Genomic DNA, 16,927 nt, shown 5'->3' on the forward strand with positions numbered 1-16,927 from the left:
GATATTAGGGTGAGCCCCCAAAGGTTTTCTCACATAGATCATTTTGCCACTTGTCATAATTTAACAAATACAATACATAAACTGATTATTGTTTATAATGGCATACAGCAGCCACACAACAAGACCAACAAACATGTAAATATGCTATATAGAACATGTGAATGTTAGCATATAAATGTATTGTCATATAATCTATCTAGGTAGAAGTTCACAAGACCAATGCATGACGATTGTGTATCTTTACAATAAAAGGAATATCTAATATTGAACTACTATTCAAAAACAGTCAAATATCAGTCAATCTTTAAGCAGGAAAAAGGTCTTGTATTCTGCAAACATGAAATTGTGAGAAAAAGTGAGATTAGCATGTGAATAACATATGGGGAATTCATAAAAAGGTGGCATAACCTCCTCATTTCTATTGGAGCAGATTTCTAAGTGACATTCAGGTCTGCTCTTATGAACAGCTCCTGCCTCAGGGTTCTTGGTCTACCAGTTTTGGTAAACTTGTCATTTAGTGGAATTAAACCAAGAGTACACTAGGAATTCCATACCTTGGTAGGGATGCATACTGCCTTTCCATTCCTTCAAAGCGGAAGTTACGGGCGCTTTCAGGTCCTCTGGTTGCCACCTGGAATTCATAAAAATTAATAAGGATGAACATATTAAGACGTCTCATCATATCAATCTAAAGATGTCACTCCGGCCTCAAATGAACGTGCCAGGAAAGAAACAACCATATTTCTAAGTCATTTGTAAAGTAGAAAATGACACTAGGATTCATGGTACGTAGAAATGACTTCTTGTTATTAAGAGTTCTTAGAGCTAAGACATTACTCAGCTCAGTGATGGCGTTGCTGTCAGATCAATGTAGCAATTTCAGTTTTTTTCTTCAACAGCGTGAACTTGATGAAATTAAGAGCACATAAAGGTGAAGGTCCAAAATCAGAGCCTGAGAGAAGGTACCATGCAGGTTTAACTTTTTCTACCAGTACCATAAATTGTGACATATATTACAACTACCGGAATTGATTTCTTTGTGCACAAAAAACAAAACAATCAACATGAAACACAAACAGCAGGCCCTGAAATTAAATTGAACTCAGCATTAAAGAGAACTTAGAGGTGAAGGACAACAGACCAGTGTCCTGCAGGAGACCATAGCCTTTAGGCAGAATCCGCAGCTTCTTTTAATGATAAGATATGGGCATTTAATAAATAATCCAGTGATTTAGGAACTGGATATTAGAATCAATTATACAACTGCACAACCACAATGTTCTGTTAACAGCAGTGTATCGTTTTGTATTGTTCTGTAAGGACCTATTTGCAAACATTATGTGCATTTGATTGCTCTACACATGGAATTTACTAGCAATTCATATCTCAACGCCAACTACTAAACTAATTATAATCGGTCTTACTTAATTGTGTTAAATCGGAAGATGTTATAAGACGTATACTCAGGTCTGTGTTGTGTTTTTATGGGTGTCTTAGAAGAAAAGAGATAATTTGTGTTCGGATGGTCTAAGCAGAATTCTCTGTGTGTGGGAAGAAACAGTGAGAACTATTACTTCCAACCATCTCCTCTCCCAAGATTCCGAATTGCAGACACTTTTTGTTTTAGGCGTCATGGTTAGGGTTGGGGCTTTACAAGACTATTTATGTGACTTTGCGACCTACTGATGGCATGATCATAAGGACACGCTAGGTGACTGCCTAGTGAACCAAGTTTTAGAGAGGGCAATCTATTATGCAGCCGCTTAATAGATTCAGCTGGAGGAGGATGTAATAAGGTTACAGCTCACTGATGACACAAATAGCATTTGGCTAGTTTTAGAAGCATGCATTCTAAAGGTGCTAAAAATTGATTTATGGATACATAGGGTTGTGTTTTATAAAGTGGGAATTTGTTTAATCTCCCTTACTTCACTTTGCATTATGAAGGTCCCAACCCAGTGAACTTTGAAGTTGCAATTCACTGTCCTAACTACAGTGGCGTCGCTACAGGGGGGCAAGGGGGGGCAATTGCCCCCCCTAGGTTAATCCTTGCCCCCCCCCTGTTGCCCCCCTGCCGAATTTGGATCCCGTCTTTTTTTTTTTTTTTTTATTTCTTTTTTTTAACGCGAAGGAGAGAGAGGGTGCGGCCCGAGTAAGATCAGCAGCCAAGGCAACCGATCTTACGCGGGCCGCACCTCGAGCCCTGCTACTTACCTGTGGGAGGGTCTTCTGTACTGCATAGAGGAAGCGGAACCTAGCAGAGTTCACGTGACATCACATGACTCTGCTCCAGTTCCGCTTCCTCTGTGCTTTACCAGAGAACGCAGAGGGAGGCCGCGCCCTCTGCTGAAGTCTGTGAGCGGCGTCGAGGAGCTGCAGTGCAGGTAAGGAGTGGGGAGGGAGTTTGAATGAGAATGTGTGATTGAGGGAATGAATCTGTGAATGAATGAGTATATGAATGAATGATTTTGTGTGTGATAGCATGGATGTGTAAGTGCTGGAACCTAGGCATGATGGGACTGTGATTGCTGTTAGCAATCACACTCCTATCATGCCAAGTCAGCCAGTACATGCTGAAACCTAGCTAGCTGCCACCCTTGTCTATGGATGCTGCCAGCAGTATGGGGTCTGCACATCACTTACAGCCATCCTGTACCAGCATGTACTGGCTGACTTGGCATGATAGGAGTGTGATTGCTAACAGCAATCACAGTCCCATCATGCCTAGGTTTCAGCATTTACTGGTTGGATGTGTAAGTGCTGGAACCTAGGCATGATGGGACTTTGATTGCTGTTAGCAATCAAACTCCTATCATGCCAAGTCAGCCAGTACATGCTGAAACCTAGCTAGCTGTCCCCCTTGTCTATGGATGCTGCCAGCAGTATGGGGTCTGCCCATCACTTACAGCCACCCTGTACCAGCATACACTGGCTGACTTGGCATGATAGGAGTGTGATTGCTAACTGCAATCAAAGTCCCATCATGCCTAGGTTCCAGCACTTACACATCCAACCAGTAAATGCTGGAACCTAGGCATGATGGGACTGTGCTTGCTGTAATTGCTGTGTGTGTGTTTGGATGTGGGCGTGGAAGAGCCTGTCCTGATGTGTGTGTTCAGTTGTCAGTGTGGCAGAGCCTGTCCTGGTGTGTGTGTGTGTGTGTGTGTGTGTGTTTGGATGTGGCAAAGCCTGTCCTGATGTGTGTGGGTGTCTGTGTGGCAGAGCCTGTCCTGGTGTGTGTGTGTGTTTGGATGTGGGTGTGGCAGAGCCTGTCCTGATGTGTGTGGGTGTCTGTGTGGCAGAGCCTGCTGCCCCCCTTGTCTATGGATGCTGCCAGCATTTACTGGTTGGATGTGTAAGTGCTGGAACCTAGGCATGATGGGACTTTGATTGCAGTTAGCAATCACACTCCTATCATGCCAAGTCAGCCAGTACATGCTGAAACCTAGCTAGCTGCCCCCCTTGTGTATTGATGCTACCAGCAGTATGGGGTCTGCACATGACTTAAAGCCACCCTGTACCAGCATGTACTGGATGACTTGGCATAATAGGAGTGTGATTGCTAACAGCAATCACAGTCCCATCATGCCTAGGTTCCAGCATTTACTGGTTGGATGTGTAAGTGCTGGAACCTAGGCATGATGGGACTTTGATTGCAGTTAGCAATCACACTCCTATCATGCCAAGTCAGCAGAGGCGTATCTACTGAAAATAGCGCCTATGGCAAGCACTGAAATTGCGCCCCTGTCCAAATATCTAAAACCCATTTACTAGCCCCTGCTGCCCATATATATATATATATATATATATATATATATATATATATATATATATATATATATATATATATAAATATTAGTCCCTGCTGCCGATAGCAGGTATAGATCAACACACAAACCCAGATCAATTGAAATTCACTTGTGATCTCAGCACTGAAGGTATATATCAAATAAACAGAATCAGACATACAAGTCCTGTATTTGCAGGTATATAATAATATATGAAACGTAGCATCGCAGGTATAGATCAACTGAATAAGACATATTAACCCTGTATTTGCACGTACACATAAATAATGTATGGAAACATAGCATAGTAGATATGGATCTACAGAATAACACAAAAACCCAGCTTTGCAGGTAAAGATCAATTGGAATTCACATAAAAACACGGCGTTAAAGGTATATTTAAAACCCCCTAAATTACAGGCATAGATCACAGTTCACACACCCCAAAGCCAGCCCTGGCGTCCACACTGCCCACATAGAACCTGGCCAGCACCCAGATTACACACATAAGATTTGCAATCTTTGTCCCCAAATAGCCCAGCACAAGTCAACTTTGTCCCCAAACAGTCCGGCCAGTGCCATCTTTGTCCCATATACACCCTGTCTGTGCCATCTTGGTCCCCAAGGCTCAAACCTCCTGCTAGTGCCATCTTTGCCCTTCCACAATTATACATCTATGATACACAAACACTTTTACAGTCACTCACTAATTCACACTTTAATTCAGACAACTCATCCACACATTAACTCATGCTCTCCCTCATTCAGACAACTCATCCACACATTAACTCATGCTCTCCCTCATTCAGACAACTCATCCACACATTAACTCATGCTCTCCCTCATTCAGACAATACATTCACATATTAACTCATGCTCTCTCTCATTCACTCAATGCATCCACACATTAATGCACACTCTTTACTTATATCTACCCCCTCTCCCTCCCCTATCACTTTCTACCCCCTCTCCCTCCCCTATCACTTTCTACCCCCCTCTCCCTCCCCTATTACTTTTTAACCCCCTCCCTTATCACTTTTTAACCCCCTCCCTCCCTTATCACTTTTTAACCCCCTCCCTGCATCATCACTTTTTAACCCCCTCCCTCATCACTTTTTAACCCTCTCCCTCCCTTATCACTTTCTAACCCCTCTCCCTCCCCCTACCCACTATAAATACCCCCTCCCTCCCCTATCACTTTTTAACCCCCTCCCTTATCACTTTCTAACCCCTCTCCCTCCCCACTATATATCCCCCCTCCCCTATCACTTTTTAACCCCCCCTCATCACTTTTTAACCCCCCCTCATCACTTTTTAACCCCCCCTCATCACTTTTTAACCCCCCCTCTCACCTTGAAGTCCAGCGACTTCTGTCTTCCTGCACCGCTTGCTGGTGCCCGCTGCTTCACTGCTGAGCGCCTTAATATGACGTCATATTTCGGCGCCCAGCAGTGAAGCAGCGGGCACCAGCGAGCGGCTTTTAAACGCTGTCTTCTTTTTTTTGATGCGGGGGAGAACGAGGGGCGCCGAGCGGTTGCTAGACGCCCCTCTCTCTCCTCCGCATCAGTGTTTAAAAGCCGGCATATTGCGGCGCTCTGCATGAAATGCCGGCACCGGGACGGGGGTAGAGGGCTCGTGGAGGAGAATGAGGGGCGCCGAGCGGTTGCTAGGCGCCCCTCTCTCTCCTCCGCATAAAAAAAAAATAAAAAAAAGGCCGGTGAGCGGCATTTAAAAGCCGCTCACGGGCGCCCCCCTTGTGATGGCGCCCATGGCACGTGCCATGGCTGCCATACCCTATATACGCCTCTCCAAGTCAGCCAGTACATGCTAAAACCTAGCTAGCTGCCCCCCTTGTGTATTGATGCTGCCAGCAGTATGGGGTCTACACATCACTTACAGCCACCCTGTACCAGCATGTACTGGCTGACCTGGCATGATAGGAGTGTCATTGCTAACCGCAATCAAAGTCCCATCATGCCTAGGTTCCAGCACTTACACATCCAGCCAGTAAATGCTGGAACCTAGGCATGATGGGACTGTGCTTGCTGTGATTGCTGTGTGTGTGTTCGGATGTCGGTGTGGAAGAGCCTGTCCTGATGTGTGTGTTCAGTTGTCAGTGTGGCAGAGCCTGTCCTGGTGGGTGTGTTTGGATGTGGCAAAGCCTGTCCTGATGTGTGTGGGTGTCTGTGTGGCAGAGCCTGTCCTGGTGTGTGTGTGTGTGTGTGTTTGGATGTGGGTGTGGCAGAGCCTGTCCTGATGTGTGTGGGTGCCTGTGTGGCAGAGCCTGTCCTGGTGTGTGTGTGTGTGTGTATGTTTGGTTGTCGGTGTCGCAGAGCCTGTTCTGGTGTGTGTGTCTGAGTGTTGGTGTGACAGAGCCTGTGTTGGTGTGTGTGTCTGGGTGTCTGTGTGGCAGAGCCTGTCCTGGTGTGTGTGTGTATGTTTGGTTGTCGGTGTCGCAGAGCCTGTCCTGGTGTGTGTGTCTGAGTGTTGGTGTGACAGAGCCTGTGTTGGTGTGTGTGTCTGGGTGTTGGTGTGACAGAGCCTGTGTTGGTGTGTGTGTTTGGTCATCTGTTCCTGGCACTTAACTTACAGTAGGAATTATTTAATTTATATTTATCCAGAGATAAAATGCCCTCCTGAAGTTGTAGTGACTTCAGGGGACAAAACATTCAAGGCCCTGAAATCATTTAGTGGAAAAGTTATTTATTGTGTTATAATATTTATTTCAAGGATTAGTCGCACTCAATTGTGGCTTCAGGCTTCCCATGTTGAATGATCAAGTTTTATTTTAGCCCAATAACAAAAGTATAATTATTCCATTGCACATTACTTTTGGAAATTATGAATGCGCCCCAGTTTGACTGTGATATCTTGTGTGCCCCCCCTATATATTGTTTCTAGAGTCGCCACTGCCTAACTATGCATTATACAGGGCCAACTCAGGAGAGTTGGCCATAAAAAATGCATTGTGAAGTTGATGAGGTGAGACTAGAACTAATCTGCAAACTTTAATGAATGAACACTACATTACAATTATTTATATAGCGTCAGCAGATTCCATGGTGCTGTTACAACAGTCAGTAAAATAAATGAAAATGACGAAAACAATAACACTGTTCCAAATGGGGCGCACATCCATACGGGGAAAATAGTGACTCCGTATGGAATAGAGGCTTAGCAGTAGAACAGATAATGTTGAGAAACATGGGAAGCTCCTACTGCTGGGCGGTGGACTGTCCCTGTGCCTGTTTTTGTGCTGAGAATTCTTTACACGCTTTTGCACATTTTATTTGTTGTAGTTGCAATACTTTAGCATATCTACCATATTAAGTTATACTGTGCCATTGTTGCTGTGTTTTTACATTTTTCTAGTTATGAAGAATTAAAGCCTTTTTTATTTAATTGGAAATGCGAGTGCATTACCTATTTGTACTACTGCTAAGCCTCTATTACATACAGAGTCACACTATTTTGTCCAAAATGTATTTTTCCCCATATGGATGTGTGCCCCATTTGGAAGAGTGGTATAGATTACTAAGTGTTGAAGGAACGGTTATTTGGGTGCTGCTGTCTAATTAGGTAAAGTATTATTTACTAATTTACACCAGTAAATGAGAACAAACTGGTACAAAAGGAGAAGAGGGCCCTGATCTTGTGTGCTTACAATCTAGTTGGTGGTTGAGGGGGAAGTGAAACAGGAGGAGAGGACTACTACATGGGAATGAGTTGGTGCTCTGTAGAGGTTGTTGGGTGGCTGGGGCATTACATAAATTAATACAAACAGGGTGGTGCATGTCTGGGGGCAATACACATGGCAAGGGGGTCATCAACACACAAGAGGCTGGCTGAGGAATCACATTAACAAATGCTAAAGGGGTGAGGGCATCAATACACAAGGAAGAGGGGTTGGCTGGGGGCATTACATAAATCAATCCACAAGGGTGTGGGGGCACAAATACACATGGGGCAATACACAAGGTTGTGAGGGGGGGTCACTTTAATCAATACTAAAGAGGAAGGCTGGCTGGGGCATCAAAACACAAGGGGGCAAAAAAACAAAAGGGGGTGTTAACGACAAAGCAGTGTGGAAAATACTTTTTTATGCTTCGTTGTGTCTTAGCCCGTCCCGGGGTGTGTGTTTGGGTGTCGTTGTGGCTTAGCTTGTACCATGGTGTGTGTTTGGGTGTCGGTCTGGTACAGCCTGGCCTGGGGTGTGCGTTTTATGCTCTACAGGGGCAATTCTCTTTGGTTTCACAGTCCTTCCTTTTTCAGGGAGGACCTTTTACATACACACTGGCAGAACTGGAACTTTCTCATCTAAAAGTTTTTGCAGAAGCAAATGTTTTTATTCCATTATGTCTAATCGCTGTTATATATTTGGGCTTTTTAACACTTTTGGTTTCTGGGATTTTAATAAAAATAATGTGATAAAAAAGAATGATCTATAGTTATTTGGATGGCAAATAGTGTGACTCAGGTATGTATAGGGGTGTGTGTGGGTACAAGAGCTCAACCACGAGATAAAATATAGAGGGCTGGTGTCCAAATATTTCCAGCTTTTCATTCGCACTCCGTCCCTGGACATCATGAAGCAACAGATAAAGAACGATGACAGAGAAAGATTAGTCTAGCTGCAGTGTTGGGGATGGATTGGAGCGGTGAAAGGCGGTAGAGGGGGAGACCAGTTAGTAGAGAGCTGTGCTTAGTTTTTTCAGGGACAGGCAAAGTTAATTTTGCTTAGGAAAGTAGTGTTTCAGTGTTTTCATAAACAAAATAAACAACAATTAGGTATTATTCTCTTAACACACTGAAGCGCTGAGTTAGTTTCTGGTTAAGTGGAACAACCTATAAGCTATGATTAACAGATGACCGAAGACATGCTCTATGGCCAGAAAATATTTCTAAATCTATATAGATAAATAGTACACCTAAAGTATGAAGTGAAAACATACACCCAAAATCACAGCTTGTTTATTACAAAATGTTTAGAAACCTGACTGCTTATCTCCTTAGGTGATACAAAATCTTATCTATAGTCCATTAATTGACTATTAACCCCAATTTAAACACACAATCTTCTTCAACAGAATGTCTACTATGTGGTGCTATAATGGAAAATGACTTGCCATCCAAAGAAGTTTGTTCAAGGGCTTCATAAATGTTGACAATGGGAGGTGCGCCGGATTTACCATTAACAGTGATTACGAGTGGACACTACACAGTACTGTCATCTTTAGGCAACAAAGGAGAATTAACTGGACAGGTTTATCTTTGTTACCACTGGCAGATATCATTGGGTGTAACTTTAATGGCCAAATAAAAACTAACAAAAAATAAATACACAGAGACTGACAGTGATAGATAATGGGCCCAATAATGTTTCCAGCTGTTAATGAACAACAGATACTTGCCTCTGCCTTAGGGTGCAGAGACTGGCCCTTGGACAGCGACCTTATATCCATCCATCGGTAAATAATCTAAAGCGGTGCTAGACTCTGCTAACTTCCGCGATTCCCTAATTCATTAGGGGTTTAATGCAATTCAACGTTTAGTAATTCTGCTGTAAATGCATACCCTGAACTATGAGCTAAAGGTTTTTGTTTGAAAATTTTGGTTGTTAGAACACATTCATGCTATACTACCTGCATGCCAACTCCACCACTGACTTGCACAAGAGTTCCAGGGGTTCTAATGACAACCTCCACACTTAGAAAGTACTTAAATATCCATTCATTGTTGGTGGGGCTGCATGGAATACTAGACTGGGCCACCACAGACCAATAAAGTACGCTATTTTTGCACTTAGTTTCAGTAAGAGATGCCTTGTGGATCATTTCAGGATTGAGCCAAGCGATGCCCTGTTTTGCCATCAGCATATTAGCCTCCTGGACAGGTGTTGGTGCTCTGCTCAGCAGCTCTGCAGAATGTTTCTCAAAGACAAATTCTACACAGCACCAGGTGGAGACTTCTTTCTTCTATATGAATAAGAAAAAATACAGACTGTTCCTTTACGGATTCTGGGTCCCACTAATAATAAAATGTTGTGCATCAATAAAACAGTTAGTCCTCCTGAAGCCAAAGGATCAGTAGATTAGAACGACTCGAGACTCAGGGTCAGATGTCTAATGTTAATAAATGCGCTCTCTGGTTTTACATACTCAATCTGAAGAGGCTGTGTTAGATCAGATAAAACAAACAAATACCAGAGTATCTAGCCTTGCGATACTGTTTAGATTTGGACTAACATTTAATTTTGAGATAAGCTTTCACAGGGAACCGAAGGAGTCATCCAGTCTGCAGCAATACTTAGATTCCTTCTGCGTTTACAAAGGGGGCAGTGGACTTCAGAAACAAATGAATCAAATGCAAAACTCCTTCAAACAAAAAAAGATTTGATTGCATTATATTTCGTGTTTGACGTGAATATGTTCTTTTTCTTTATATGTGACACTGCTCTCCGAGTTCAGTGCCAGGATATGTAACCACAGTTCAACCGGCAGCGTAGCTTCTTTATACAACACAAAGATTCGATTCTATTTCCCGAGATGCTGCCGACACTTTGTAACCGCTCACTGCTAGGAAAGGGGTGTCAGGGTGAAAGCACTTCAACTATTAACACACAGCTAGAATACTAGATTCACAGTCCGGTTTGTTTTCCAAGGGGTAACCTTCGCTGGCGAATGCATAAAGCACTTTGAAAAGCCTCACGCAGGGAGGGCAAACAGCACGACTACAGATGCTTTTAGGCCACTTTTAGCTCTGTTCCTGGTTTCACCTGGAGAAGTAGAGCTGAAGCTTTGAGTGCCTAGTTAAAAGGACGCTATTAGGCTTTTTTTTCCCTCCCAGTAAAAGCAGGAGTCTCACTGAGGCAATTTCAGTGTCCCTTGCATTAAGAAATGTTCTTCGTTCGGCTACGACCAGCAGCTTTTTGTAAGGAAATATGCTAAAAGGCCTTTTAGTCGCCTCCCCTTCACCAGATTAAAGCGACAGTCTTATTTAGCAAGGTATACAGAAGGTGCATTAAAGAAAAAAAGTACTCACCAACCTAAATGCACCTTTTACAGGGCTGATACTAATTGAAGACAACGTTAATAGCTTTTTACATGCAGGCATAAAAGCCGTAGCGTCGCGGCTTTACAACAAAGACGGGTATTTCATTTATTTCTTTGAAACTGTAAGTACTATAGAAGAACAAAAAGCATGTAAAAAAAGTACGAGGCATTAGATGAAGCGTAGTTTGCAGCTTAGGTACCACGATGTGCAATATGATAACGTCTGCTTTTTATTTCCAGCATTAGACTCTCAGGATCAGTTTAATGCTTTAGCTAGAAAGTTCGGTTTCAGAGGACTGTTGCCTTGCTGTTGGTGTATTATTAAATGAGAGAGTAATACATTTGGGTCAATTTGTTCTAAAAATGATCAATGAGAAAGTAATGCTAAAATCACTGTAATTTTCCTATGTCCCTCTTCTTTCAAATCATTCAGCATCTCTTTGGCTGCTGGACTTATTTTCTGAACCCTGTAAGCCTTCTTTTATATGATAATCTGAGAAATAAGACTTTAGACACCTATAGTCAGGGCTTATTTCAGTGTACCCAAGTCTGGACACCTGTGGCTAGTGGCAGGACCATACCAGGGAACTTGTGGGCTCCGGCTACCCAGAGCATACCCTTGCAGTAGGTGGCCAGGACTGTCCACTGATTTTAATGGGCAATCTGATGTCGCGGGAAATAGGCATGGAGTCTCGAGGCGAAACCTGGGCAGGACCATACACCCACCATACTTGAAGGGCCACCTCGTAGCACTCAACTTTGAGAGCATTGCAAGAAGGCCAAATGGGAGCTTCAATGGAAGTTTGTGTTGCAAAAGCGCAGACCATTGATTTTACAGCTCCATGGGTTGGTCAGGAAAGATCAGAGGATCTCCTGAACCAACCCATTATCCCCACTGCTGCAGCTGAAGCCTTTCCCTTTCTAGATGTTTATATTTGCTTATCAGAACCTAAGCTAATTCACCATCAACACATTAATGGATCAAAATCAGGTGACCAGGTAGTTTCTGTTTTACAATATCTGCCCTCTCTACATCTAGGAATGGGTAAAGGGTAGCGCTACATGATGCTACACAACACAAATAGAATGGAGGGTCTTGCTACATAAGATATATAACATAACATATAAACGTATTGTTACAGAAAAAACATAACATACCTTATAGTATGTTACAATTATGTAACATTAAGTATACGGAATAGTTAAACTGAATTGCTCATTGTTATCTTTAAAATGACAATTGTTAGTAAAACAGACACATATTAAGTCTACTGTAGTTCTAAAATGAGTTGATACATTTGGTCAGCCACGAAATATGTTTTAACGTTAATATATTCTAAGATTTAACTTGTCATTAAACGCGAAGTGAAACAGCAGATGTCCTGTTACACTGAACCCAGGTGTACTGACAATATTTATCTTTTTTGACCCCTCCTGCCAGAAAAACAGTATATATTATTATAGCAATATTGTCCTCCTTCTGTATATCATTTACCACACTCAGTTGGGTTAGGAAAAAGGAAAACCAGTTTAAAACATAAGTAATTGCTGGACTAAAAATCCCACCGTTTTAGTCAGGTTTCAGCGTAATTGTAGTGACGCGATTGTCAAATAATCTGCAATTTTAGTACATATTTAAATCACGCAGCTTTGCTTTGCACTATGATAAAAATAAAGAGAAATGCTAACTCAGAAAACACTAAAGCAGAATTTGTTTGTTTTTTTATTATTTTATTTTTAAAGGATGGCAGTTTCCTAGCAGCTTTGACAGATTCCACATAAGAAATTATAGCACAGCTGGAAATATTTTCTAGCAAAATCAACCAAAAAGCTTGGTTCGCTTAAAAAAAGCTATAAAGGGCTCACCCATGTGATGTAGAGCAGAAATCACGAGGCGCTGCGGGTTAAGGGCTGCCCTCCAGGAAAACACTCCAAGGTAAACTCTCTGACAAACAAGTAGCTATGTGCTGTGTCTTACTTATTTGTTAACAAACAGATGTTAAAGTCCTTTAGCAATCCTTAGGGCTTTTTCACAGTCACTCCAACTTCCTGAAGAAGATCCATTATCCAATCTCACACATCTGCATCTTCTAGCAGGGCCACAAATAAACTCATCTTGGTTCGCTTACATTTCAGGTTTAAAGCCGGGGAAACGAAATGACTACACGAAAAGTTCCAAATAGTTAGAATATCAGAAGAAAATAGACTGTCGAGGGCGTAGATGCCATAAAGGAAATGCATTGGCATTCAGTACGACGTTTGAAAGTTAATTTAAAGGGATATAAAAAAGGAAGAGAGTAGGAGTTCACTGGAGAAGACTTAAGGTCAGGACCTCTGAAGCTTCCAGTGTATTGTCAGTGATTTTTAATGCTTTCCGAATTACTGTTAGGAAACTGGAAAGGCCGTTGTCTCTACAGAAAGCTTCCAGCACAAACTCAGCAGTGTTCACATTGAAAATAACTGTAAATATGAACACAATACAAAACGTGAATGCTGGAAGTCACAGAAACACTAACGTCCCTATCCAATTATTGTTTCACTTTTAATAATGATGCCCTAGGGTAGGGATGCACAACTCCATGGCTCGATGCAAACATCCCTTTAAATTCTTTCTTTAGTGAATAAATCCCAGCACTATGTAACTGAATGCTGCATAGCTAAATCTAGATATAAATTTAACAGGTTTTGTTAAAAGACTGATTTATCTTGACATTAAATTGCTTACGTTGTACGCATTTGATATTTACCTAATGGACTAATGAATATCGTAATATAGTCCCTCATCCCTTCTTCTTGATAATTTAGCTACTGTTAAAACAAAGAGTTCTGCCGTAAAGCCTGTTCTGCTAATCCAAATTAATTTGTCTTTAATCTACTTTAAGATTAGTCAGACCTTAAAGCATAATTCTCACAAGTAACATCTGTGCTAAAATATTTTATTATATTTCCAGCATTCGGCAAGTGGAACCGAACAAATAACTGATAATAAAATGTATTGTGTGCAGCACCTGTTTACACTTCGGTACAGATGAAATTACAAAGTATAAAGCTCTTGAAACGTCTCTTCAGTAGTACTGAAGGAGTGCTTCTGGAAAGTAGTATTCTCAAAGCTCTGTATTAGTCAGTTCAAAGTATGGTTATGATGTCACATACTATACAGCCAATGAGATTTTCTCCACCATATAACCGCCGAAAACCTGAAACAATGATTTCTTGGAGTGCTTTATCTTAATGAGCAGGAAGAGGGCTCATCTGTTACCCCTCTAACATTTGTAGGGTTATGCTCAATATGGAAGAGGAAGAAACCAAATGGATGTTTGCTCCAGAACGGATCTTTAGCAATATGGGTGCTGCGTATCAAATTTGAATATTTTTACAATAATTATGAAATGAAACCTAAGATATAAGATTTTCTCCAAACATTGCCTGTCTGGCTCTTAATCTCCGCAGGAATCATATTTGGCTAATTTTTAGGGTCTTGGCTGGGACAACGGAGTGTGTGTTTGACATCATGCTCTGTCCACAAAACAACCACCCCTTTTTCTGCAAAGTGCTGTCATTAGTCCCAAATAGTGGGATATTTGCTCAGTTGTCTGGACTTTTAAAATAAGGACTTTTAGTGTAATTGTGTGAATTGTATACACTTCCATTCAAAAAGTAGGCTAGTATGGACTTCAACAAGATACGTCCCTTTGCAATGTATTACAGGATGGAGCTCAAGCTCGAGCCAATTCAGAATAGCCAAACGTGTGACTTCCTGCTATGGCCGATGGTTCTCATGGCATTTACAAAAACCTGTGGCTACATTTGGGGAATTAGCTCAGCCTCTGTTTTCTCTGGCTTCCCCACATCTATGGCGGAGCATTTTCTGACACAGTATGAGATCCCCGGCTGAATTTGGAGACTTCTTTAATTTAGCCAAAAGTATACAAAATAATGTTTTATGTACGATTCATTGTTTTGTTTCACTATTCTTCTTTGAGGGATAAGTTTCATGAAAAAAGAGATCCGAATACTTTCTACTTCTCTTCTTCTTTTTTTTTGTTTTTTTACTACGAATGTGTGTTAATTATTCAGCTTTCACCAAATAACATACATTTTATGTAGGTCAATTGATATCTTATACCAGCTTTACTGTTTATTTAAGAAACTGTTTATATAAGAAACATTATTTTATAATTAAGTTAATTACACTGATAATCAGATATGTAATATTTTATCTATGCAATAATCACATATCATTATGCATTTTTATGCAGATTAATACAAACTAATTTCAGGATGCACATACTTATTCTTATTAGCATACAAATAAGGTGTGTTTCACAGTATTTTAATTTGAAGCAAACGTCTGAATTAGGATAAACTGTCTCAAGTTTTGAAATGGGACATCTTTAGAGGAAATCAATGGTATGGCTGCAATAATTATTTAAATCTATTCTTTTATTTGAGAAATGTTTTCTGATAATTCTTTAGTACGGACCTATACATTATAAATAAATCTGAAAATATTTAAGTCAATAATTATTTAACTCAACAACTACAATACAGAACAGGAAATCCCAGATTTAAAAATCATCCAGATAGGAGTTTCCCCAAACTTCTGCTAGCCAGACTTCTGTGGAAGTTAGTTATTGATGGCTTTCAAAGAGCCTGGTGAACTTTCGTCAGATTGTTTAAGAGCCCCTGATAAGTCTTGGTCAGGCCCATCTTTACCACAGGGCGGAAGGGGCAATTACACAGTGCCCAAGCATCCTTAGGGGTCCATACACAGCTGTCACTTCTTCACCGATTAGCTTGATTAGAAGAAGAGAAGCAGTAGGGATGTCCCCTATTGGACTTCCCGTGCCACGGTGTGTGTCACAGAGCCACAGATGAAAATGATTGCCTTGTGTGATGCCCATTTTGAGTGTACAAATGCAGATGAGTGAGGGCAGGATTCTAATTATTAATGAGGCCGACACAGTCCTCAGCTACATTGTCAGTGATGATAATGTATATGCTACTTGGGATGGTCCCAGTAAGTTTCATTTATTTAAAGTGTATTAATTTATAAAGAACTTAAACCCCCCTTAATGCTTTAAAGTTGTAATGATGAGATAATGTGTTATTGAATAAACATGTAAATTAATTGTAATTGAAGACTAGTGAAAATGATAATCTTAGGCTTATTCTCAGAAATAGTATACCTGGAAACTTTCCTGGTTCCACCCGGAGTCTCCCGTGGACTCTCGGTTGGTTTCATCAAGATCTGGGCACAGAAGAAGCATTTGGTCACAACTATTCCTCACCCGGGTTCTCCCCACTTCCTATCACCCAGGGTATGATAAATAGACCCTGAGAGTCTCCCAAAATTACCAGACCTGAATAACGTATAATAAGAGATATATAGGCTTATGCACTCAGTGTTGCATAAGAGCATTAAATTCACAGCGAAGGAATAAGTGTATGGCTAAACCATATGGCACTCACAAGGTTAATGAACATGGAATCTAAAGTTATATTGTTTTAGAATGTGAAAAGCCACTTTCATTTCACTTGGTCTGATTTATTGTGGGATTCAGACTATTATGTGAGGTCAGATGCACATCCAGCTGTGGTTAACAAAAACAAAAAAAAAAACAGAAAAGAAAAAAAAACAAAGAACAAATAATAATAATGATAATAATAATCATCTAAGCTTATCTTGAAGAAGAAAAAAAAACACAAAAAGGTTTCCTGATCTACGCTTCACATGCTAATCATACCATGGCTCAGAGACTGCACAAAATCCACCAGATTCTTTCCATCAGGCAATAAAATAGAAAGGTTTCAAAGAAAGATAACCCTCCCTTGAAATATCTACTTTTTGATTGCTTTCTCCAAAAGAAAATAAAAAAGGGCATCTCTAGCCAGCCTTTCTTAGAGATGGGGTTACTATAGAAACAGTGATTGCGATACAATTTTTCATGTAGTCAAATTCCATTCCTTACATCTGACAAGCCACTATGTGGTATTGGCCTGCATTTGAGCTAGTGCTAATGATGCCATTAAAAACAACATAGGAAACCGCTTAGCTAAAACCTAGGCTGGCCATGAATGAGGGGG

General features: G+C 41.1%; 1 protein-coding gene across 1 annotated transcript in view; it reads right to left on the reverse strand.

Annotated features, from left to right (window-relative positions):
• Positions 1 to 16,927, reverse strand: part of PARD3B (par-3 family cell polarity regulator beta) — a 504,041-nt gene that overhangs the window by 40,651 nt on the left and 446,463 nt on the right. Inside the window, exon 22 of the mRNA XM_053471715.1 lies at positions 555 to 631. Coding sequence (XP_053327690.1) covers positions 555 to 631 — 77 coding nt within the window. The remainder of the gene's footprint in view (positions 1 to 554; positions 632 to 16,927) is intronic.

This window comes from Spea bombifrons, chromosome 7 (genome assembly GCF_027358695.1).
Source record: "Spea bombifrons isolate aSpeBom1 chromosome 7, aSpeBom1.2.pri, whole genome shotgun sequence".
Classification (NCBI taxonomy): domain Eukaryota; kingdom Metazoa; phylum Chordata; class Amphibia; order Anura; family Pelobatidae; genus Spea; species Spea bombifrons.